Below are 26,936 nucleotides of genomic sequence, written 5' to 3'. Positions count from 1 at the left end.
CCTTGAGCATTATACAAGGACGTGCTGTAGGAGTAACCCATTACCTTCTGGGTGGAATTGCCACGACATGGGCATTCTTCTTAGCGAGAATTATTGCAGTAGGATAGTGGCTAGGAGGATTTGAAAGGCATTATGGAATTAAGATTTCCCAGGTTTAGCCAAGGCTTAGCTCAGGACCCCACTACTCGTCGTATTTGGTTTGGTATTGCTACCGCACATGATTTCGAAAGTCATGATGATATTACTGAAGAACGTCTTTATCAGAACATTTTTGCTTCTCACTTTGGGCAATTAGCAATAATCTTTCTATGGACGTCCGGAAATCTGTTTCATGTAGCTTGGCAAGGAAATTTTGAATCATGGATACAGGATCCTTTACACGTAAGACCTATTGCTCATGCGATTTGGGATCCTCATTTTGGTCAACCCGCTGTGGAAGCCTTTACTCGAGGAGGTGCTGCTGGTCCAGTGAATATTGCTTATTCTGGGGTTTATCAGTGGTGGTATACAATAGGATTACGCACCAATGAAGATCTTTATACTGGAGCTCTTTTTCTATTATTTCTTTCTACGCTGTCCTTAATAGCGAGTTGGTTACATCTACAACCCAAATGGAAACCAAGCCTTTCGTGGTTCAAAAACGCGGAATCTCGTCTCAATCATCATTTGTCAGGACTTTTCGGGGTAAGTTCTTTGGCTTGGACAGGACATTTAGTTCATGTTGCTATTCCCGCATCCAGGGGGGAGTACGTTCGATGGAATAATTTCTTAGATGTATTACCCTATCCCCAGGGGTTGGGACCCCTTTTGACGGGTCAGTGGAATCTTTATGCCCAAAACCCTGATTCGAGTAATCATTTATTTGGTACCGCTCAAGGAGCGGGAACTGCCATTCTAACTCTTCTTGGGGGATTCCATCCACAAACACAAAGTTTGTGGCTGACTGATATGGCTCACCATCATTTAGCTATTGCATTTATTTTTCTCATTGCCGGTCACATGTATCGAACTAACTTCGGAATTGGGCACAGTATTAAAGATCTTTTAGAAGCGCATACTCCTCCGGGGGGTCGATTAGGGCGTGGGCATAAGGGCCTTTATGACACAATCAACAATTCGATTCATTTTCAGTTAGGTCTTGCTCTAGCTTCTTTAGGGGTTATTACTTCCTTAGTAGCTCAACATATGTACTCTTTACCTCCTTATGCATTCATAGCACAAGACTTTACTACTCAAGCTGCTTTATATACTCATCACCAATATATTGCGGGGTTCATCATGACAGGGGCTTTTGCTCATGGAGCTATTTTTTTCATTAGGGATTACAATCCGGAACAGAATGAGGATAATGTATTGGCAAGAATGTTAGACCATAAAGAAGCTATCATATCTCATTTAAGTTGGGCTAGCCTCTTTCTAGGATTCCATACCTTGGGCCTTTATGTTCATAACGACGTCATGCTTGCTTTTGGTACTCCAGAAAAGCAAATCTTGATCGAACCTATATTTGCCCAATGGATACAATCTGCTCATGGCAAGACGACATATGGGTTCGATATACTCTTATCTTCAACGAATGGCCCCGCTTTCAATGCGGGTCGAAGCCTATGGTTGCCCGGATGGTTGAATGCTGTTAATGAGAATAGTAATTCGCTTTTCTTAACAATAGGACCTGGGGATTTCTTGGTTCATCATGCTATTGCTCTAGGTTTGCATACAACTACATTGATTTTAGTAAAGGGCGCTTTAGACGCACGCGGTTCCAAATTAATGCCGGATAAAAAGGATTTTGGGTATAGTTTTCCTTGTGACGGCCCAGGGCGCGGCGGTACTTGTGATATTTCTGCTTGGGACGCATTTTATTTGGCAGTTTTCTGGATGTTAAATACCATTGGGTGGGTTACTTTTTATTGGCATTGGAAACATATCACATTATGGCAGGGCAACGTTTCACAATTTAATGAATCCTCCACTTATTTGATGGGATGGTTAAGAGATTACCTATGGTTAAACTCTTCACAACTTATCAATGGATATAATCCTTTTGGGATGAATAGTTTATCGGTATGGGCTTGGATGTTCTTATTTGGACATCTTGTTTGGGCTACTGGATTTATGTTCTTAATTTCTTGGCGGGGGTATTGGCAGGAATTAATTGAGACTTTAGCATGGGCTCATGAACGCACACCTTTAGCTAATTTAATTCGCTGGAGAGATAAGCCTGTGGCTCTTTCCATTGTGCAAGCAAGATTGGTTGGATTAGCTCACTTTTCCGTGGGTTATATATTCACTTATGCAGCTTTCTTGATTGCCTCAACATCAGGCAAGTTTGGTTAATTTAGTTTGTTTTTTTGTACTGTATCAGCACCTAGTTCATTACTCTTGATAGAGAGGGAGGATCCGCCTTCTTAAATTTCTTTTTCTATTTATTTTTCCATCTAGGATTAGAACCGTATACTTGATAATAATAGCAACGGCACATTATGGCAAAAAAGAGTTTGATTCAGAGGGAGAAGAAGCGGCAGAAATTAGAACAGAAATATCATTTGATTCGTCAATCTTTAAAAAAAAAGATAAGAAGCAAAGTTTCTCCCTTGAGTTTGAGTGAAAAAACGAAAATGCGAGAAAAATTGCAATCCCTACCGCGTAATAGTGCACCTACACGCCTTCATCGACGTTGTTTTTTGACCGGAAGACCTAGAGCTAACTATCGACATTTTGGGCTATCCGGACACGTACTTCGAGAAATGGTTTATGAATGTTTATTACCGGGTGCAACAAGATCCAGTTGGTAAGGATAAAATACCCTTTCGTATTTGTATGGATTTCTGGAATTGATAATCATAGAGGAGCCCTCTTTACCATTCTGTATAAATGGACTATTCTATTTGTATAGATATGGTAGAGGGACGTATCGAACCCTCTTTTATCCACTAGTTACCCCTCTTTAGTTTAAGAGTATAGAGCAGTTTGGTAGCTCATAAGTCTCATAACCTTGGGGTTGCGGGTTCGATTCCCACTACCGGCCCCATACTCCTTCTTTAATGATATATGCATGATATATACATCATCCATTTGTATCTGGATTTTTTGATTTCCTAAAAGAGTTTTGGTCTAACAGTTTTTTCTCGGAAGAAGACAACAAATAAAAGAAAGAATAAAAGAAAGAATAAAATACGAAAGAAAAGCGTCCATTGTCTAATGGATAGGACAGAGGTCTTCTAAACCTTTGGTATAGGTTCAAATCCTATTGGACGCAATCTTATTTCTATCTATTCTTTAAATAACTATACTAAACTAAAAACAAAGAAAACTTTTTTGCATGATTCAAATAACAAGAGTAGACATGCAAAATAACAAGAGTAGATATGCCAAATTTATTTGTTACTGAAGGGAAAACCGTTCCAGCTGTTCCTGAATAGCTTCCTTCAAAAGGATTTCCGCTTGCTCGGTGAATGTCTTGCTAGAAGATATAATTTCTTGGAATTGAGGTTTAGTATCTTTTAGGTGTTTACGTAACTCATCCAGAAATTTATTTACCTGTTCGATTTCTAACGAATCAAGATATCCTCTTGTTCCGGTATAAATAGTAGCTATCTGCTCTTCCACTGGGAGAGGATTTGCCTGGGATTGTTTAAGCAATTCCCTTAATCGTCGACCCCTTGCCAATTGATTCTGACTTGTTTTATCGAGAGCAGAGGCGAATTGTGCAAAGGCTTGTAACTCTGCGAATTGAGCTAGTTCCAATTTTGATTTGCCAGCTACTTGTTTCATGGCTTTAATTTGAGCCGCGGATCCTACTCTGGAAACAGAAATACCCACATTAATAGCGGGTCGAATTCCGGCATTGAATAGATCCGCCGATAAGAATATTTGTCCATCTGTAATGGAGATTACATTAGTAGGAATATAGGCGGAAACGTCTCCAGATTGAGTCTCAACTATTGGTAAAGCGGTCATACTTCCTTCGCCTAAAAGAGAATTTAATTTAGCGGCTCTTTCTAAAAGGCGTGAATGCAAATAAAAAACATCCCCTGGATAAGCCTCACGGCCGGGAGGTCTTCTTAATAGAAGGGACATTTGGCGATAAGCTTGTGCCTGTTTGGAGAGATCATCATAAATTATTAAAGTATGCCGTTCGCGGTACATAAAATACTCAGCCAGGGCTGCTCCCGTATAAGGAGCGAGGTATTGTAATGTAGCAGGTGAATCCGCCATTTCAGCTACTACAATAGTGTATTCCATGGCCCCCTCCTCATGGAAAGTAGTTACTACTTGAGCTACGGAGGATGCTCTTTGACCGATAGCTACATAAACACATATTACACCTTGCCCTTTTTGATTGAGAATTGTATCTGTAGCTACTGCTGTTTTGCCAGTCTGTCTGTCCCCAATAATTAACTCTCGCTGACCGCGCCCTATAGGAATCATCGAATCGATAGCAATAAGCCCTGTTTGAAGAGGTTCGTATACGGAACGCCTGGAAATTATACTTGGAGCAGGAGATTCAATTAAGCGAGATTCGGAAGCTATAATTTCGCCTTTCCCATCAATAGGTTTAGCCAGAGCATTTACAACACGACCCAAGTAAGCCTCACTCACGGGTATCTGAGCAATTCTTCCTGTTGCTTTTACAAAACTGCCCTCTTGTATCATCAACCCATCGCCCATTAATACAATCCCAACATTTTTGGATTCCAAATTCAGAGCAATACCCCTAGTACCTTCTGCAAATTGGACTAATTCACCCGACATTATTTCACCAAGACCTATAATACGAGCAATCCCATCCCCCACTTGAACTACGCGACCTATATTCTCAATCCCTACTTTCCTATTATATTGTTCAATACGTTCGCGGAGAATTTTATGAATTTCGTCGACTCGAAGGGTTGCCATTAGTGTTTCTTGACTCTTTTTTCGAAAGCAAGGGGAAAAATAATGCCTAAATTCTAAACGAAAGTAGAAGTTCAAGGCCTAATTAATTTAATTATCTCTTCCATTCCAGGGACCCGAGAATGCCAATATTAGCACGAATCGTACGGAAATGTAACTCGGTATTCAAACAACTATTCAGAGTTCCTAGAGCTCCTTGTACGGCCTGTTGGAAAACCCGCTGTCGGACCTGATTCATTGCCCTTTGTTTTTCAAAATAAAGGGTTTCGTTTTTAGACTTTTCTAATTGTTCCAAACTAATAGAAGTAGCATTAATCAAATTTGCTTTTTCTCGTTCTATCTCAGAGTATCCATTCATTCGATACTCATCCGCTTCTAGTTCGACTTTCTGTAATCGAATCCGAGCTTTTTCGAGTTGCTCAATGGTCCCTCTACGCAATTCTTCTGAATTTCGAATAGTACTCAAGATCCTCTGTTTTCGATTATCTAATAAATCTTTTAATGAAAGTAGATTATTTTGTAAGTTTACAACTTTTATGATCTCTTCCCGAACCAAACATGAATCTTTCGATTCATTTGGCTCTCACGCTCCTTTTTTTCTTTTTTTGCTATAGCAATTTCCATATCTTTTTTTAAGTATAAGTAATGAGCCTATCCTCTATCTTATTTTTTATGTTTATATTTCAATATACCGAAACCTATATAAGACTAGATAAATATTAAGAGGACTCTTCCGCCTAGATAAAAATATATCATGGTCAGCAAAGTTGTTTCTTTATTTATATTTGCCCTTTAGTTAATAATTTCAATTTCATTAAGAAAAACTAACTAAATAAATGGAAAATGAAAATTAATAGAATTCTTTTTTTTTTTTCTTCAAATCCAAAAAATTTCTCTTTTTTATACATAGGTCGTCGATTCGGCATTGGTTAAAAAAGGGCAGGGTGCCCCTTCTTTTTTTTTCTAGTAAATAGTTCAAACCATTTTATCGATATGAGTGTTCTATATCAGATAAATTTTACATTAGCTATTTCCCGTTTAAATTCGGTACTAATACTAATATAGTTGTAGAAAGAGTACCTCTTTTTGCCTGGACTTCAAGCAGTTTAGCTTTAACCGTGTTAATGGTCTCACATTCTTGGTTTATAGAGAATCAAAATTGATTTACCAATGAGTCGCGAAATGCTATGGTTCTTCCATATGATTTCTGAATTTATTCAGAAGTAATTCGTCGAGATCGTGCACCCTTTTCTTATTTATCCGAAAAATACTAAAAAATATTCTAAAGTGCAGCCGGATAGATCCAATCTATTCTTGAAATAGACAACTCGCACACACTCCCTTTCCAAAAAAAATCAAAACACCAACCACTACAGTTAGATTTATTAGATTTGTTGCTAAAATATCGGTATTAAGCCCGAAACTGCCAGCGGATGGCCAGTGAGCTAAAAAAACGAAAGAATGGGTTACATTTTTCATATGCTCTCCTCTTATAGATAGGACGAACAAAGAACAAAGTTTTTCGATCACTTACTTCGCTCGCCCTTTTTTGATCGGTTTTTTTAATGCAAATAGATTCAATCTAGTAATTTCTTTTAGATTAAGTCTTAGGTCTTGTTTGACCGGTGAAAGGCTTCCTTTGTTGAAATGTTCCGTTCCCAAAATTCCTAAAATAAAAGGAAAAAACTTTCCACTTTCCTAAACTAAGGACGGGAAATAAGAAGGCGAGCATATCTTCTAAATTAATCATACTCAACTCAGCCCTTCCTAGAATGCGGTATTATCTGTCCCGATAAATAGATAATTCCAGGAGTAATAAATAGGAGTAAATTAAATAAAGTATTGATATAATTGGAATTGCGGAAGCAAATACCAATTTACTAAAAAAAGAAAAAAGTATCTAATCGAAATCGAAAGAACTTTTTTTTTTAGGATTAAACAAAAGGGTTCGCAAATAAAAGCGCTAGTGCCACAACTAGTCCATAAATTGTTAAAGCTTCCATAAAAGCTAGACTAAGCAATAAAGTACCTCGTATTTTACCTTCTGCTTCTGGCTGTCTCGCAATACCTTCTACAGCTTGTCCTGCAGCAGTACCTTGACCAACTCCAGGTCCAATAGAAGCAAGCCCTACGGCCAATCCAGCAGCAATAACAGAAGCAGCAGCAATTAGTGGATTCATGGTGAGTAGTTCCTCGTGTCAAAAAAAAAGAAATGGTTAAGGATACAATCAACCAAAAAATTCTTACTTCTAAGCTCTATTGGGGAGAAGTAAAGTAACTAAAAAGTACAAATTGAAATCAAATTGAAATGTGAATTGTCCGAACTACATAGAAGGGAATTCTATATCCATATATCGGATTAGATAATGAATCTAACCTAGGAATATATAATATAATATCAATATCCTATATACATTTGTTTCTTCTATTTTGTTTGCATATTTTCTCATTTTCTATTGAATCGGATTCTAAAATCATTGCTTAAAGTGGAAACCCGCATAAAAGAGGACTCCACTTATAGATATTAAGGATATTTATTATAGTATAGATCTAGCCTGACTCCACCCTCCTTAATGCATATATACTTTGAAAATTCCATAATATAGTCTATTCTATTCTCTCTCCTACAACTCTAGGCTATATATTCATACGCATTTCTAACTATTGCAACCAAGCAGATTATCTGGAACCATGCATGAATTGAGCTAAGCTGAAAAAAAAAATACTATATTCCAAAACTAGTCAATTCAATGATGACCCTCCATGGATTCACCTATATAGGCTGCGGCTAATGTTGCAAAAATAAGAGCTTGAATACCGCTTGTAAATAATCCAAGAAACATGACCGGTATAGGGATTACTAAGGGGACTAAAGAAACAAGAACAACAACGACTAATTCATCCGCCAATATATTCCCGAAAAGTCGAAAGCTAAGCGATAATGGTTTTGTGAAATCTTCTAGGATGTTAATTGGTAAAAGGATTGGGGTTGGTTTAATATATTTCTCGAAATAGCTCAATCCTTTTTTGCTAAGACCAGCATAAAAATATGCCGCTGACGTGAGTAAAGCTAAAGCAACAGTAGTATTTATATCATTCGTGGGCGCTGCTAATTCCCCATGGGGTAACTCTATAATTTTCCAAGGTAAAAGAGCACCCGACCAATTTGAAACAAAAATAAAAAGGAACATAGTTCCAATAAAGGGAACCCAGGGACCATATTCTTCTCCAATCTGAGTTTTGCTCAAGTCTCGAATAAACTCAAGGACATATTCAAAAAAATTCTGCCCGTCGGTCGGGATGGTTTGTGGATTCCGAACAGCTATGACAACTGAACCTAGCAAGATAGTAATTACGACCCAAGAAGTGATGAGTACCTGGGCATGAATTTGAAAACCTCCTATTTGCCAATAGAAGTGTTGGCCTACTTCTACACCCGATATATCGTATAACCCCTTGAGTGTTTTAATGGAACAAGGTATAATATTCATATTGTCCTCTGATAAAAATTGAACTTCAAAAAAGGAATTCTTTTGATTCAACCATCTCTTTCTCAACTCAGCAACTTGAACTATTAATTTGATATTTAGGATACCAAGAAAGCACATCAGATCATAATATATATCAATACCCTCTAATATATATCAATATTCCCCTTCTTTTTTCTATGCAAAACAAATTCTATGCAAAAAAAGATATAGTAAGTCATTCCATAAATCTACGCAGTTGTCCAAGAATTCACTATATATTCTTAATCAACGATTTCTTATATAGAGAGAACGGCCCTCACAAATTGAAAATACTAATTTGTTAAGAATCAATCGAATTGAAGTCATAGTGTCATCGTTGGCTGGAATCGATATATTCGCGAGATCCGGGTCACAATTTGTATCGACTAAAGAAATAGTAGGAATTCCCAAAATGGCACATTCCCGAAGAGCTATATACTCTTTTTGCTGATCAAGGACGATCACAATGTCTGGCAATCTCGTCATATATTTGATCCCGCCGAGATACCTTTGTAAGGTAGATAATTTTCTCTTCAAGATTGCCACATCTCTTTTTGGGAGATGGTGGAATTTTCCCATTTTTTCTTCCGCTCTTAAGTCTCTAAATTGAGAAAGTCTAGTTTTCGTAATCGACCAATTCGTTAACATACCACTGAACCACTTTTTATTAACATAATGACAACGAGCCCTTATTGCAGCTGATGCTACTAAATCTGTTGCTCTTTTTTTGGTACCAACAATTAAGAAACTTTTTCCCTGACTTGCTGCATCAAAAACTAAATCACAAGCTTCTGATAAAAAACGGGCCGTTCTAGCGAGATTTATAATATGAGTACCTTTACGCTTTGCCGAAATGTAAGGGGCCATTTTAGGATTCCATTTCTTAATACCATGACCAAAATGAACTCCTGCTTCTATCATCTCTTTCAAATTAATGTTCCAATATCTTCTTGTCATTTTTTCCACACTTCCTTTTTTTTTCATCCTAACATTCCATTACGGAATTTATTTCTTTTTGAAGATTAAGAAAGATCCGAAATAGCTTGAAATAAATAAAATAATAATTGTTCTGAGAGAACCTTGTACTAAGAGTTGGCCATTGATACATTGATACATGGTATAAACAAAACCTTAATTTAATGAATTAACTGACTTGTTTTACTTATTAAAATAAAAATCTTAAAAATCTAAAATTTAACCTGTTAGTGTTCTAAGTTCAAAAGTCTAGTAAAGTAAAAAATATGTTTTATGTATCCTTAGGGTTAAATGTTAAATGGGGGTTTTTATGTCTCATAAAAATTGTTTGTTACGTCAGAATCTGAAGAAACTAATTCTGTATGGAGAAACAAAAAATCTCTCATTTCCGACGCGAATAGATTTTTTTTTTTTATTTCGAAATAAAGGTTCTTGTCTTGTGGGGAACGATGCACAAATTTTTGGAATCCGGTACCAACAGGTATAATCCCCCCCAGAACTACGTTTTCTTTCAAGCCTTTCAACCAATCAATGCGACCTCGTAGGGCAGCTTTTGCTAAAACTCGAGCAGTTTCTTGAAAACTTGCTTCAGATATGAAACTTTGGGTATTCAGGGAAGCCCTTGTTATTCCCAATAAGATTGCCCGATAATAGATCGATTCATCCAAAGCTCGCCCTGCTCGTTCCGCTCGCAATAGTCCGATTAATTCCCCAGGCGAAAAAACATTAGACATTCCATCTTCGGAAACCCGCACTTTTGATGTTACTTGGCGTATAATAATCTCTATATGTCTATTATGGATCTGTACCCCTTGGGATCGATAAACCTTTTGGATTTTATTAACCAAAGAAATACGACTTTGGGCTATGGTTAGCTCAGCTCCAATCAAGAATCCCCAAGGGACCCCAAGAATTCTTGGTATACGCTCATTCCAATCCTCAATTCTCCTTTCGAGATTGGGGGATAATGAATCAATTGAACGCGCTTCAAAGATTTGTTCCACTTTTGGAAGACCTTGCGTTATGTCACTAGATCTCGATTTTTCATATATAAACGTAACTAACCTATCTCCCTTGTAAAGGATTTCTCCATAATGACCATTAACAGTTGCTCCTGTAGTGGCCAAATAAGGTTTAGCTGCTCTTATAACAAAGGAATCCATATTTACACTGAAAATTTGACCAGATTTTTTTATGTGCGATTTAAATAGACATACATTTTCACAAATAAATTGTCCAAGGTGAATTATTGCCAATGTCTCTTCCCAAGAATCATGATGGACAAAGTGACAATTCAAAAGGAATGGATCCAACATTATGTTACTATCGAAATTGGAAATCCTTTTATTTTCATCTATTAAAGAGTATTTAAGTTCTTGAAGTACTTGGAAGGTTTGTTTCAAATTGTCAACGAACAAATATTTTTTTAGCAGGATTTTATTATGCGTTAGTAAATAGTAAGATGAAGAAAAATGCGATATACTAGCTACAATAGCCCCTAAGGGCCCAAAAATTTCTAGAATAGGAATTCTAGGATTCCATTCTTTTATCGCATTGGGATGTTTTGAATTCTTGAATAAACCAATTCGAGAACAGTTGGATGCCGACAAAATCATCAAAGATTGGTATTCTTTATTTCGATTCAACAAAGTGCCAATAGCTTCTTGATGTTGGCTAAGTGATTCAATCTTCGCCTTGGAATAAAAAGAATTGCTATTGGCGCGATCTAACCTATTATGGGGAGTCGGTCCTCCACTTGTCCTATCATACCTTTTTCGTGTATACGAAATAGTGGACTTGACTAACTCAATTCTTAGGAAATCGCGAATAAGATCATTTGCTCTTACCTCAACAAGGGAAGCACCAGCCTTTTCTTTTTCTTCTTGTTCCCAATTCACTACTAAGCAAGTTCTAACAAATTGACTATTTGTGTGATAAATTCTTTGAGTTAACTTGCTATTTTCATGATAAATAAAATTGACAAGTCGAATTTGGAGATTATTTTCTTCTTGCAAGAGATCCTGCGGGAAAAGTGTTGCTAAATTTCTTCCTTCGTCCATTTCATATGCCACTGTAGGGCGAACGGAAACAAAATACTTTTCCTTGCTCTTGAGAATTTTTTTCCGTTGAACATAGACCCAATTTTTCTTTTTTTTTGATTCCTTAGAATCTTTTTTTTGTCTTTCTGGCGGTATCAAACACCCACCTAATATCTTATCTGCCTCTTCAGGAAAATGAATATCTCCGGAAAATATTTTGAGTTCCGTATGGCTTTTTTTTCTCTTCACTCGGACCAGTCCGCCTAGTCCACTTCTTGTATTTTTTGTGAGTTGTGTATCCACTCCAATAATACTATTGTCAAGTATCTTTAGGGATGAAGATCTCGGCAAGATATGAAGTTCTTGAAGAATGAAAAAAAACCGATCTACTTCTTTTTGGTATTTTAGACTAAATTCTTTTGTTCCTCGATGCTCAATCAAACCCTCTTTTTTTAAGATGGAATCTTCCTCTGGGCTCTCGTATTCGTCCTCTGAGTCTTCTTCTGAGTCTTCCTCTAAAGTACCATATTTTTCCTCGCCGCTTTCCCCGGGGCTGCCATATTCGTCTTCTGAGTCTTCTTCTAAAGTTCCATATTCGTCCTCTTGGGTCCTATATTTGCTCTCTGGGTTCCCATATTCCTCTTCTGAGTCTTTCTCTAAAGTCCTATATTCGTTCTCTGGGTTCCCATATTTGTTTTCTGGGCTCCCATATTCGTTTTCTAGGGTTTCATATTCGTATTCGTCTTCTAGGATTCCATATTTAGATTCTTCTAGGGTTTCATATTCGTCCTCTCGGGTCCTGTATTCGTGTTCTAGGGTCTCATATTCCTCTTCTGAGTCTTCCGCTCGAGTCCTATATTCTTCTTCTAGGGTCCTATATCTAAATTTAACAATTCCTGAACCCTTTTTATCTTTTCTGTATCGGGGATCGTCAAAATAAGCAAAAATAGTATTTCTACGTAAAACACCCATAAAGGGGATTTCAATCGAAATCCCAAAACAGGATATTAGTTCTTTCTCTTGTTCTTGATGATATTGTAATGGAATGACGAACCTATTTCTTCGCTTTTTCGCCAACAAATCTGAATTATCTTGAAAAATAGAAGGATAGATCAAATTCCAATGGCCATTGGACATGATTCGATCCGACGTTGAATAATCAAGAATTTCCCTATCTTTTTTACCATAAGTATTCATTTGATCTTGATCCTTGTGGAGTGAAAAAGACGCTATACTGGATCTGCACATACTTACGGATAATATCCATAAATGGCTTGTTTTTGGTAATCGACGAAGATTACCATATTGATATTCGGGCGCATGGTAAACATCAGTACTCCAGTGCATTTCGCCGTCTGATTCAGAATAAATATGCTTTTGTACCCTTTCTTTAAAATGTAAAGTGGACGTTCCGGCACGAATCTCCGCAATTACTTGTTCAGATTTTACATATTGATCATTTTGCACTAGAATCAAGCTTTTTGAGGGAATATTCACACTATATAGAATATCTTGACTCTGAATAGTTACATGCAAGTCTATATAACATAGAAAAGCAGGCTGTCCATGACGGGTACGTGTGGGGTGAACCAAATTCTCATTGAATTGGATTTTTCCATTCGAAGGGGATCGTACAAGGTCGGCAGTACCCCCTGTGAATACTCCGCCAGTATGAAAAGTTCTTAATGTTAGTTGAGTCCCTGGCTCCCCAATTGATTGACCCGCAATAATACCTACGGCTTCTCCCAATTCCACCAGATCACTATGAGTAGGACTCCGGCCATAGCATAATTGACAGATCCAAGAAGTGCTTCGGCAAGTAAAGGGGGTTCTAATATATATTGGTTGTGCTCGAAATGGTTGTGCTCGAAAGGCAGTTATGAATCGATTGACTAATCCAATTCCAATATCTTGATTTCGCGCGGCAATGCATCGTGAACCGATATATATATCGTCTGCTAATACACGACCAATTAGTGTTTGGACAAAAAGTTTTTCCGTCATCCCATTTTGAGGACTTACAGAAATACCTCGGATAGTACCACAATCTCTTCTACGCACAATAATATGTTGAACTACTTCAACAAGTCTACGTGTAAGATATCCAGCATCTGCTGTTCGTACAGCAGTATCTACAACCCCTTTGCGGGCTCCATAGCAGGAAATTATATATTCTGTCAAAGAAAGTCCCTCGCGTAAATTGCTTTGAATAGGTAAATCAATCATTTGTCCTTGAGGGTCCGACATTAATCCTCTCATACCTACTAATTGGTGTACTTGAGATGCATTTCCTCTGGCTCCTGAAAAAGACATTAGATAGACTGGATTAGAAGGATCCGTTATCCGAAAATTTGAATTCATTTCTTGTTTCAAATATTCACTTGTCGCATACCATATCTCAACAGATTGGCGTAATTTTTCTACCGCGTGTACAGCCCCATAATAATAGTGTTTCTCCAAAAGAAAACTCTGTTGTTCCGCGTCTTGGACTAACCATCCCTTAGAGGGTATTGTTAAAAGATCCTCGATTCCTAACGAAATCGATGTAGTAGTGGCTTGATAGAAGCCCAGAGTCTTTAGTTGATCCAGTATATGGGATGTATATCCCATTCCAAAATGATCTATTAATCTGCTAATAAGTCGTTTCATACCAGTTCCGTCTATCTCTTTATTATGAAAGACCAGATTGGCCCGTTCCGCCATACATAAGTACCCCCTTTTCGGCTGAGTAGGATTCGACAATTGCTGAGTAGGATTCGACAATGGGCCTGAGTCAGTGATTCGAAAATTTAATTAACTTAATTGCCTCAATCTCAATCTGGATTCGCGTGGCAAATAATGATGATACTAGGGAAATCGGAATGCCCCCCGAAAGCAAAGGGGAGGGGCATCGCCGAATCTAACTTTCTTGTTTAGGTAGTGTATGAATAGGCCTGACTAAATCCTTGTACGGCTTCCTCTATTTCTCTATAAAAAGAAATATGACCAAGAGTGGTTCGAATGTATATCGAACGAATTTCTTTTTTTCTATTTCCCATTATTAGATAGTGAGCATAAATCTCATGATAAGTCCCCAAAGATTCATATTGAATTTCAATCGGAACTTCTCTTGACCCAATGACGCGTTGATCCAGGTTCCATCGTAGCCACAAGGGACTATCTAAACTGATTAGTTTTTGTCTATAAGCTCCCAGTGCATCATAAGAACTAGAAAAATGGGGTTCTTTATCTTTCCTATACTTAGAATTATTATTATTGTAATTGACTTTTAAATTTGGATAGTTTCTGAAACTATTATATCTATTTGCACAAATACCTCGACGCTTTCCAATTGTTAATACATAAAGCCCGATAAGCATGTCTTGGGTTGGTACGCAAATAGGATCCCCAATAGCAGGAGATAAGAGATTCATATGAGAAAACATAAGTAAACGGGCTTCCGCCTGAGCTTCCAAGGATAAAGGTAGATGAACAGCCATTTGATCTCCATCAAAGTCTGCATTGAAACCCTTACACACTAATGGGTGTAAAGAAATAGTACGCCCCTCTACTAAAGTGGGTTGAAAGGCCTGTATGCCTAATCTATGCAGAGTAGGTGCTCTATTTAACAGTACAGGATGTCCCCGCATAACTTCTTGAAGTATTTCCCATACAATGGGTTCCTTTTCCCAAATTTTCCTTTTAGCAATCCTGACATTAGAAGTGGCGCGTTTCGTGATTAAATCGCGAATTACAAATAGCTGAAAAAGCTTTATTGCTATCTCTAGAGGTAATCCACATTGATGTAATGAAAGCGAAGGACCCACAACAATGACAGAACGCCCCGAGTAATCGACCCGTTTCCCAAGCAGAGTCTCGCGAAACCTTCCCTCTTTACCTTCAATTACATCTGAAAGTGATTTGTATACTTTATTGTGACCATCCCTCGTCGGTTGCCCGCGGGACCCACTATCAAGAAGTGTATCCACGGCTTCTTGTACCAATTTTTCCTGGCACATTACTAAATCTGCTGGCGCTAATTCACTTCTTTTTAATAGATAGGCAAGATTGTTGTTCCGACGGATAACTCTCTTATAAAGTTCATTAATGTCTGAAGTCACTACTTTATCTCCAGACCTATAAACAATAGGTCTCAATTCGGGAGGAAGAACCGGTAATAAGCACAAAACCATCCATTCTGGTTCTACATTTGTTTGAATAAAATGTTTCGCCAATTGCATGCGTCTAATCAAAAAAACTTTTCTTATTCGTCTTTTTCTATCTTCCCACTCATCTCCACTATACCCCTCGTCTTCTAATTCCTTCCATTCGACCAAAGAATTCTCTATAATAATTCGCAAATCCAAATCTGCTAATTGTTCTCTAATAGCACCTGCTCCTGTCGCAATTTCCCGATTTCGAAATGTTGCAAAGCCTGGGGTAGAAAAAAAGGGAGAAATGCTGTGGTTACAGGATGCAATTTCCTCTTCGAATAAACCTCGTAATCGTAAAAAAGTGGGTTTTTTAGTGCTGGGCCTAGCAAAAGAGAAATCGCCGTATACTAGGCCCTCCAACTTCTTAAGAGGTTTATCTAAAAGATTCGCGATATAACTAGGAAGACCTTTCAAATACCACACATGAGTCACGGGACATGCGAGTTTGATGTATCCCATTTGATATCTTCGTATCCGAGAATCCACAAATTCTACCCCGCATTTTTGGCAAAATCTTTCGTCTTCGTTTTCAGCTCCGCTCGCTCGAGAATTGCCACAACCGCAAATCCCGCTTTTTATGGGTCCAAAGATTCTTTCGCAAAACAATCCATCTTTTTCTGGTTTATCGGTTTTATAATGAAAAGTAGAGGGCCTTGTGACTTCGCCAACGGCTTCTCCATTAGGTAGGTTTTTGTTAGCCCAAGCCTTTATTTGTTGAGGGGAAACGAGTCCAATTTGAAGTTGTTGATGTTTATATTGGTCAATCATAAAATAGAAATAAGAAAAGAATTTATATTTATTCCGATCAAACTTCCTCCCTATTAACCTGGAAGTTCTTTTCAGATACAAGGAAATGATTCAGTTCTAGAGCCAAAGATCGTAGTTCTCGAACGAGCACTCGAAAAGATTCTGGAGGATCCTCATGATTAGGTATTCTTTTTCCCCAGATCGTAGCATTAAGTATTTCTTGGCGAGCTATAAGATGGTCAGATTTATAAGTAAGTATCTCTTGTAAAATATGAGCAACACCAAATCCTTCTAAAGCCCAAACTTCCATTTCTCCTACTCGTTGTCCCCCTTGCTTGGCTCTTCCTCTAACCGGTTGTTGTGTAACAAGTGAGTAGGGCCCAGTAGAACGCCCATGAATTTTCTCATCAACTTGATGAATTAATTTTAAGATATAGGACTTCCCTATTAGAACAGGTTGCTCAAAGGGGTCGCCTGTTCTTCCATCAAATATTCTGCTTTTTCCCGGGTACTCGGGTTCAAATACCCATGGATTTTTTGTTTCTTTACTGGCTTCATATAATTCTGAAAACACAAGTTTTCTTGAAGCCTCTTGCTCATATCTCTCATCAAAGGGTGCTATTCTATAATGTTTCTTTAGCAGATCCCCCGCTAATCCGAGCGAGCTTTCAAATATTTGTCCCACATTCATTCGGGAGGGTACTCCTAAGGGATTGAAGACCATATCAACGGGTGTTCCATCTTGCAAATAGGGCATATCTTGCCTAGGCAAAATTTTGGAAATGATCCCTTTATTCCCATGTCTTCCGGCTACTTTATCCCCAACTTTGATTTCACGTTTCTGTAAAATATATACACGAACCATTATGTCGAGGGGGTCCCTTTGGATCCATTTCACATCGATAACGCGCCCTCTTCCACCTATAGGTAATTTCAGAGAAGTTTCTTTTGAAGTGGAAACCTCAAGGCCGAATATGGCCCGTAATAATCCAGCTTCTGCGATATATGATGATTCGCTCGCTATCTGAGGCGTTAATTTACCTACTAAAATATCACCAGTTTCTACCCAGGATCCCAACCTAACAACTCCATTTTTGTCCAAATTGCGGAGTAAATGTTCTTCTAGATGTGGTATTTCTTTAGTGATTTTTTCAGCGGAGCCCTGGCTTGTCGTATCCGTCTGAATTTCATATTTCCGGATGTGAAAAGAGGTATAAATATCCTCATATACCAAACGTTCGCTAATTAGTACTGCGTCTTCAAAATTGTAACCTTCCCATGGCATATAAGCTACTAATACGTTTTTTCCTAAAGCAAGTTCCCCCCCAACTGTAGCAGCTCCTTCTGCTAAAATTTGTCCTTTTTTAATGGATTTACCCCGTGGAACCCGAGGTTTTTGGTGCATACAAGTATTTTTGTTAGAGCGACGGTGGTTAACTAAAGGAATACTTATAGTCTTCCCACTACTTGATAAAAGTATCTTATGACTATCAGTAGAAATGATCTTTCCCTCGCGTTCGGCTATAACGGAAACCCTCGAATCTAGAGCTGTTTGGCGTTCCAATCCAGTTCCAACAATGCATTTCTCGGACCGAGAAAGTGGAACTGCTTGGCGCTGCATATTAGAACTCATTAAAGCCCGATTCGCATCATTGTGCTCAATAAAAGGAATGAGAGAACCCCCAATAGAAAAATATTGGAAAGGAAAAATACTTCTAACATGAATCTGTTCCCATGCAATAGTCAAGAATTCTTGGCGGTATCTAGCTGGAACAACCTGTTCTTCCTGAATACCTTGATTCAAGGACAAAGAATTTCCTGCTGCTATCATATAATACTCATCTCTATTTGGTGATAGATAAACCACCTGTCTCTCTTTTTTTTCTTTTGCTTTCTCAGCAGATATTTCATAAAACGGACTCTCTATAGATCCCCACAAGTGATCAATTCTCGCATGAATTGCTAAGGATCCAGTAAGTCCAACATTGATTCCTTCAGACGTGTCAATTGGACAAATACGCCCATAGTGACTCGGATGAATATCTCGGCTCCGAAAACTTGCGGTTCTCCCCGTCAACCCTCCAGGACCTAAACAACTCACTTTTCGCCCATGAACAGTTTGTGTCAATGGATTCGTTTGATCAAAAACTTGAGATAATGGGTATGTGCCAAAAAAGGTCTCATAAGTAGTTATTAATAAAATTGAAGTTGAAGTTGGAGTTACCAAAGTTTGGGGAGTCGGTTTCGATTGACGTATGAATACTCTACGAATAGTTTTTTGAACTGCATGTTGTAAACGACCAAGAGCCAATCCGAATTGATCTTGTAACAGATCCGCAACCGAACGAATACGTTTATTTTTCAAGTGATTCATATCGTCATCGTCAAGTATACCCGTTCCAAATTTCATTCCAATCAAATGATCCGTAGCGGCCAATACATCTCGTGGTAACAAGAATGTATTGTTCTGAGGTATATCAAGATTAAGTCTCCGATTCATATTTCGTCGACCAATCCTTCCTAATTCACATTTTTGTTGAAAAAATTTCTTTTGTAATTCCTCGCATAAGGACTCCGAAAATACCAGGTCCCCACCTACACAAGCAAATTGTTGATAAAACTCCAAAATAGCTTTTTCTTTTGACTCAATCCTCTTCTTCTCCTTAGCATTCGGGAAAGACAAGAAAATTTCAGGGTAGGAAACATTATCTAGAATTTCTCTTAGATTCGAACCCATAGCTGATGATAGAACTAGAATAGATATCTTTTGTTTTCTACTCACGCGAGCCCATATCCTTTCTTTTTTATCAATTGCTAATTCCGATCTCCCTCCCCAATCTGATATTATAGTCCCGGTGTAGATAGAAATTCCCTTATGATCTAATTCCGAGCGGTAGTAAATACCAGGACTTAGCAATATTTGATTGATCACAATTCGGTATATTCCATTTATAATAAAGGTTCCTAAGGAATTCATTATAGGAATGTTTCCGATAGAAATGGTTTGCTTTTGCACATCGAAACCAAAAATTAATCTCGCAGATACATATAATTCGGAAGAATAGGTGAGTGATTCATACACAGCATCTCTTTCTTTTATCGAGGGTTCTAGCAATTGATATCCTTTCGCAAATAATTGAAATGCAATTTCGTGATCTGGATCTTTAATTGTTGGAAACTTGTCAAGTTCTTCTGCCAAGGCTTGATTAATGAACCTAAAAAATCCCTCGAATTGGATCTGACTAAATCCGGGTATTGTGGACATTCCCTCGTTTCCATTCCGGAGCATCTTAATCTTAAGTTTCCTGTTTATCAAAGAAAAATTCCATTATCAGCTCACTCTTCATCAATCCCTACGGATTGATCTAGCAATCATGGAATCTATATTCTGTTTACTGAATCACATGAAATTCTAGGGAACTCCACATACGTATTTCATATATGTATTTCATACATATGAATAGAGACCATTTCGACGAAAATTCTAGTTTACCAGGGGTACAAATGAAATGAAAATGAATTGCTAAAATATTCCTACAAAAAAAATTATGCCACTTATACTTTATAATATTCTAATCAGATTGAATGGCAAAGATTTCTCATTTTATCCCCTTTCTATGAATGTAATAAAGCCGTAATATAATACACTAGAAAGTTTTACTTTACTTCGATTTAGAATAGCGTGCTTACTTTAATTTCTAAAAATAATTTGAGGGTTCTTTTTTATTTCGGATCGGAGTAGTATAATTGCTAGAAAATTAAGTATTTCATTGTGGAATTCTAAAATAAAGTAAGTCCCTTTTTTAAGTACATGCCAATCTAATTATCCACCTCTCCCCATATCCATGCTTTTCTTTTATCGTAATTTCACTTGGGTAGGCCAAGATAGTCAGGTTATACTCTAATATCAGAGCAAATTTCCTTTTTTTATTCAAGATATTTAATTTAATACTTTGAAAAATTAAAGCACGATTCCCCATAGAGATATGTACATAAAGGGGATCTTTGGATAATAATGCTGCTCGGACCTAAAGTTCACCTATACACGGATTAAGCATAAAGCCATAATATTTTATTATGCCATTGAAATTGAAGGGGGGGAGATAATACCGATTTAAGAGTAGTTCACTACTGCAATTCAAAAAAGAAAGAGAATTCTAGTTAATGGTTCCAATTTGTTCTGAATTTTGCAGCCTGTGACTAGAAATCCACTTTTCTTCTTTTTCATCTCAATAGAAAGAAATGGGAAGTTTTATTGTGTTAGCAATGTATGTTTTAAGATAGAATCTATCGAGGAGAATAATCGAAACTGGATCAAAAAAAGCAGGAGTATCTTTTTTGAAAAAGATTGGAAAAAAGTAAGTTTAATTATATTCAAAATAAAAGAAAGGGGCTTTTCGTAAGAAAACGTGGATGAATACTTGCTGTTTTCTAGATTTTCGATCGGATTTTTTGGCGGCATGGCCAAGCGGTAAGGCAGGGGACTGCAAATCCTTTATCCCCAGTTCAAATCTGGGTGCCGCCTGATCAATAAAATACTTAGGTTTTCTAGTACTGATCGAATTCAATCAATTTTTACTTCGCATAAGTTCGGGCAAGAGAGTAACTAAGCCTGCCGATACTGGGTTTAGAGAAACCATACCATAGTTCTATCCTTAAACTAGGGTTAGGGTTTGTTTTGGCGGTAGTGGCCAAAATGGTTATCAATAGGGGTGAGGTAGTGTTTCCTTATTCTTTTATTATATGAATTTGAATTGGTTCTTAATTGATTCGATTTGAGAATTTTTAAATACGAGGATAAGATGTCAGAAATCTTGGTATCCAAAGAAAGGTCCCTAAGGGGCATTCTTCTCTTTTTCAATCTAAGATTCCAGAAGGGACTCCACGAAAGAATATCAAGACTTCCTAATTATCATACATTTTTTTATCGTACATCTTATGTGACCTACATACACTAGAGTAACAAAAGGAATAAAAAATCTTCCTATTCCCGCTTCTTCTATTCAGGACATCATTCCCGTACTCTTTCTTTTTTAAGGTAAGGAAAAAAGGGCTTTATAGTATCGTATTTTTAATGCTCTCTAATTCTACAAGAATTCCTATAAGAATTTGTTAGGAGTAAATTCCTTGAACTGATTGATCCATGGCCTTAGGGCAGAAGCCCTTTTTGACTCTGTACCCTTGATTCCACTATGATTATTGATCAATAGTAGAATAATCCCTTCATAGAAATAGGAGACATAATTTAGATGGATATAGTAAGTCTCGCTTGGGCTGCTTTAATGGTAGTCTTTACATTTTCTCTTTCACTAGTAGTATGGGGAAGGAGTGGACTCTAGGGATACGATACTACTAATTGATTAAGTAATCAAATTGTTGTATCAATTCTTTTTTTAATTGATCGTTTTGCATTAATTATTTTGTCAAACGTTATTCTTTAATCTTTTTCTTTAGTTTTGTTTCACTCCTGTAAGAAACTCTTGTATTGTAAGAAAGAGCCATTATACCAATTAAGAATTTCTACTAGAAATGACTAATGGTTAAAAAAAGTTCTATACATAAGAAAATTAGACTTTCTTCCACGGAACTATTCACGGCATATCACACATTTTCCATTTGTTTTATACTCTTTCTTTATTCTTAGAATAATTTTTATTCTCTTTTGAAGCATCTCGCGGGATATTTAAGCATGAAAGATTCGCTGGTTTTTTCCTTTTACTTTTTACTATAGTCTATTCTTATATTATTTTTCTTTCCTTCCATGGATTCTTTGGTCAAGAATTGTCTTCGATTTTTTTATTTTGACCTGATTGAAATTAAGTGGATGCAATGAAAAAAGAAATTGAATTAGACTACTTAACTATTTCAATCTACTAATCTATTCTATGTAGATTCAAAGATAATATAATAGAAAGACTCTAAAGTGTCGTAGAAAAAACTATATGTAGTTCTTTCTACCACACTTTAAGATTCCAACCAGATCCTTTCATTTAAGACTTGGATTTTTTTTATTTAATCCCTTTTTCATTTCTTCAATGATTAATTGGAATTCCACTTAATTATTTTGGCTGACTGTTTTTACATAAATAATAAGTAAAAAAGAAGTAGGAATTAGAATGAACAGTGCAGTAGCAATAAATGCGAGAATATTGACTTCCATAACCTCTTTATTTTTTATTTTCACAATAACTCGGGATGTAATCCCATGGAGAGGAAAAAGGGGTATCTTGTAAATTCAAGGGTAGGGCTTGCATTCTGATAATACTGAATCAATTCAATATTATGAATATCGGATCTATCAAATCAATTCATGGATGAGAGTTATATAGTATAACATAGGAAGATCCTATATCCATACTAAGACCAAAATGGGTTTTTTGATTGGATTAGGAATTCCCTCTTTTTTAATCCTTTTTTTTCTACTTTTTCTTTTCTATATCTCTAACCCACGAGCTTTCTTAATCTTATACAATTTCTCTTCCTTTTTCTTATAGTTATACATACAATTATGTATGTATTATATGAGCAACTTTCTATGGGTCACATAGACATCCAAATAAGCAGTAGAAGTGAGATGGGGAAAAGAGGTCTGAAATAAAAAGGGAATACAATTTATGTATGGATTCCGGTAAAATACCGGTACTCTATTCCATAACAGTGGAATAGGAAATTAAGATGAGGATGGTATCATCATAAAGAAAGATAGAGTAATATCCTAAAATTCTACTAATCCACATATCGTATGTGTGTCTTTCTTTATCTTTATCGATCGGGAGTAGTGAAAAAAATTCCTATACTCCTTCCCTCCCTCTTTAATGAGAGATGCAAAATAAAAAAGTGAAGTAAGGGTGCCCTATGGGTATTTGATCTTGCTCCCTGCCCCTTTTTTTTCATGGAAAAAGGAAATATGAATTTCTCCATTCATTGAACCCTAGTTCGGGACTGACGGGGCTCGAACCCGCAGCTTCCGCCTTGACAGGGCGGTGCTCTGACCAATTGAACTACAATCCCCGCGGGGTGTATGGCATACCCATTCTTAAATAGAACCATAAGAAGATTCGATTCGTCTGTCGTACTCTAAGAAATAGACGAATCATATACTACATACCCACATATTAATATTATATTATACGTGGGTATAGTGAGAGTGACATAACTAGTATGTCGTGATTTTTTATCACTAAAAATGGATAATAATCCACCCTTCAACAAGAAAAACTCTTTTGTTTGTAAGAAAGGAATGAGAGAGATATGGATTAGAAAAAAAAATCCCCTTTTTTATTTCTCTTTTATTTCTATAGATCAGACATTTTATTTTATGGGAGAAAAACAAAAGGATTTAGTTCATATTCACGAAGCCCTAGATTTTTGGGCCGAGCTGGATTTGAACCAGCGTAGACATTGTCAACGAATTTACAGTCCGTCCCCATTAACCACTCGGGCATCGACCCAGGAAGAATTTATTCTAGGGTTTTTGCTAATCTATGATTAACCTCCTTTCATAATACTCCCTACCCCCAGGGGAAGTCGAATCCCCGCTGCCTCCTTGAAAGAGAGATGTCCTGAACCACTAGACGATAGGGGCATCACTAGACGATAGGGCCATATACAACCGCTCGTGATTATACTATAATCATAGTATGAGCAGTTTTTTTGAATTGTCAATATACTCGAAAAGTATAACTAGATCCAAAGCAAAGAGTTTTTCTAACTTTTCTGCTATGTTTTCATCTAGGATTTTTTTAGTTGATGGTTAGATTAATTCATGGATCATCCTCTACCTTTTAGGGAAATTCATTTTAAATGTATAGAATAAGAATGGATTACTAAAAGGGATTCTAGATTAGTTCAGTACAGGTAGTTATTTTATTGATCTAAGATAAGATGAAAAAGAGTCCAATTTTTTTTTTATTTCCATTCCGTGCTTCATTTAGTGTTCAGACCAAAAATGCATTCATCCCGCACTAAGTCATAAAATTCTCTAAAGAGAAAGCTTCAAAAACAAAGAAAAAAGCGAATCAATTTAGTAGAAAAGTACTCTATCAGATTCGAACCAATGACTTACGTCTTAGCACGAGATTACTCTACCACTAATTTAAAAAGCCCTTTATCGGATTTGAACCGATGACTTATGCCTTACCATGGCATTACTCTACCACTGAGTTAAAAGGGCTTTTTATTTAATTCAAAAATTTGCCACTTTGATTTCCCATTATGGGTCTACTGCATAATGTACATATTATATATATATAATATATAGAGATATAGAGAGAGACATTATGTATAGATTGTATATGTATTGATATCTTGAGAGCTCAAAATAAAATTAAGAAAAAAAAACATACCCAACTCTTCTTGGTTCATGGTTTTCCGTTTCCGAAGGCTAGTAAAATAGGCGGATTCTGGAACCCCAAGGATTCAATGGTATATGGAAAATATAAGATTTCCAATCCTAGCGGGAAAAGGCAGGGAACAGATACCCAATAGGATAGGATCCTTGGGAGGAACTTTTGGTAATGGCCTTGATCCTCTATGCTATTTTTTATGTGTTCTTAGTTCTATTGAACTTTTTTGATTCTTTTAAACAAGAATCTAATAAACTAGCATTGAGTCAGTGGAAAAAAGGAGAGAGAGGAAAGTGTTAAATGGAGAGAGTCGACTAATCATAGACTTTTAGGATCTTCTTTACATCAGGTAAATCTGTCAGCCCTGTCCGTTTTTTTCTTTAAGTTACGACTCTTTAAGTTACAACTCTTTGCTTCTTACTTCTATCAAGCCATAGGGAAAGTCTATGATGAATTTGGAAAACTCATCTCACTCTTACTCTATGGCTCGGACTTAATGGGGGAAGAAAACATCTTCTATAATTTCTTTTTTGTTCAATTCTGGACAAAAAAGAAAAGGAAAAAAGGAATTTATAGGGACAGTGTTACCCCCTATATCCCCTAGTTTATATTGTAGGAATAATAAAACAATTTAGCAGTCTGGCACACTTACGTCCTCGCAAAGTAAATAATGATTATTGTAGTCGTAACCGTAGAATAGGATAGGATCCTAATCAAAATAAATACATTTGGTTCAGGCGCTATTAGCAGGGTAAGAAGAGATTTATTTTACAGACCAGAGGGAGAGGGGCTATCTAAATCCTAAAGTAAAGGCGCGCGATCGAAGTAGAAGTACCAATGGCTCAGTGTCATGAACCTTCTCCATCTGATTCAATAAGGGGGAATTAGCCTCCTTGTCAAATGGCTATCCTTGACAAAGGGTACCATTTATACCATAATATACAATGTAGCGGGTATAGTTTAGTGGTAAAAGTGTGATTCGTTCTATTAATAACTGAATTTGAAATGATATACTTAAGGCATCCTTAAGTTTTTTTTTATATTCCGATGAAAACTTTAGTTCTTATAAAGGATTAAATCCTTTTCCTCTCAATAGCATATTGAGGAAGAATATACATTCTGGCGATTTGTACCCAAAAACTAATTTAAATTGCATCCAAAATAAAAATTGGATTATGATATGAGTACAGAGTCGCGAAGCATAATTTTGCATTGGATTTAAGTATTCCAATTTTGAAAATATGAGTAAAGGATCTATGGATGAAGATACAAAAAAGTTGATTTCCAATCGTAACTAAATCTTCTTTTGTTAAAGGATAAGGAAGCCAAATAGCTAAAAAACGATAGTTTTGGTTTACTAGAACCATCCGCATATTGTTTCAGCTCGGTGGAAACCCAATTCTTTTCCTCAGGATCTCTTGAATGAAATTAGGGAACGAAGTAAGTAGATTAGATGGATTTAGATAGAATTTCTATCTCCTACTCTATAAGGATCATCTAGAAAGCAGAGAGCTTTGGTTCCATTCAAATAGAAAAGCTGACATAGATGTTAAGTGGTGAGAATATCCATAAAGGAGCCGAATGAAATCAAAATTTCATGTTCGGTTTTGAATTAGAGACGTTAAAAATAATCAACCAACGTCGACTATAACCCCTAGCCTTCCAAGCTAACGATGCGGGTTCGATTCCCGCTACCCGCTCCATTCTGTATAAAAGGAGTATTCTATTTGTCTAGACATGTTAAAGGCTTGTATTCAAGCCTTTTTTGTCCACCAGTTTCTGGTACTACAGAGCGGAGTAGAGCAGTTTGGTAGCTCACGAGGCTCATAACCTTGAGGTCACGGGTTCGATTCCCGTCTCCGCACTTAGCAGTCTCTATAAAAGGAGTATTCTATTTCTCTAGATATGGTAGAGGGGCGTATCCAACCCTTTTTTATTCATTAGTTCCGGGCCCTAGAGGGCAAAATTGAGCAATTTGCGAAGCCACTTGCCTTCACAAAAAGAAGGCGCAAGGCTTCTCCCTACCTTGCAGAAAATAAAAATGAAATGAAAGGGACAGTCTACCTCTCCCTTCCTTTTAAAAACAGTTTGCCCGTTGTTTGTCTCAGTTAATACCCAATTTTGGGGCTCTGTTGGCTAGTTCTATTTCTGCCTCCGGAGCGCCCTCTTTTTTTGAGGGGGATGCAAAGGAAGGGTAAATATAGTAAGGGATACGGCACTAGACTAATACTT

The 26,936-nt window shown here is 36.9% G+C and overlaps 1 protein-coding gene and 5 non-coding genes across 6 annotated transcripts; 3 read left to right on the top strand and 3 right to left on the bottom strand.

The window, feature by feature from the left end:
- The first annotated feature begins 3,187 nt into the window (after nt 1-3,187).
- Nucleotides 3,188-3,259, top strand: TRNAR-UCU. The gene has a single exon. It is a non-coding gene; the product is annotated as a tRNA-Arg (tRNA).
- Nucleotides 3,260-8,990: 5,731 nt separating this feature from the next.
- Nucleotides 8,991-26,912, bottom strand: LOC123418803 (DNA-directed RNA polymerase subunit beta). The gene has a single exon (XM_045107067.1). The coding sequence runs from the start codon at nt 19,646-19,648 to the stop codon at nt 16,418-16,420; it is 3,231 nt and encodes a 1,076-aa protein (XP_044963002.1). The 5' UTR covers nt 19,649-26,912; the 3' UTR covers nt 8,991-16,417.
- TRNAC-GCA lies at nt 20,814-20,884 on the top strand. The gene has a single exon. It is a non-coding gene; the product is annotated as a tRNA-Cys (tRNA).
- TRNAY-GUA lies at nt 23,729-23,810 on the bottom strand. The gene has a single exon. It is a non-coding gene; the product is annotated as a tRNA-Tyr (tRNA).
- Nucleotides 24,461-24,532, bottom strand: TRNAT-GGU. Its single transcript has one exon. It is a non-coding gene; the product is annotated as a tRNA-Thr (tRNA).
- On the top strand, nt 26,496-26,569 carry TRNAM-CAU. Its single transcript has one exon. It is a non-coding gene; the product is annotated as a tRNA-Met (tRNA).
- Nucleotides 26,913-26,936: the final 24 nt, after the last annotated feature.

This window comes from Hordeum vulgare, unplaced genomic scaffold, assembly GCF_904849725.1.
Source record: "Hordeum vulgare subsp. vulgare unplaced genomic scaffold, MorexV3_pseudomolecules_assembly, whole genome shotgun sequence".
Classification (NCBI taxonomy): domain Eukaryota; kingdom Viridiplantae; phylum Streptophyta; class Magnoliopsida; order Poales; family Poaceae; genus Hordeum; species Hordeum vulgare.
Note: the sequence above shows the minus strand (reverse complement) of the source record. Positions and strands in the feature narration are given on the sequence as shown.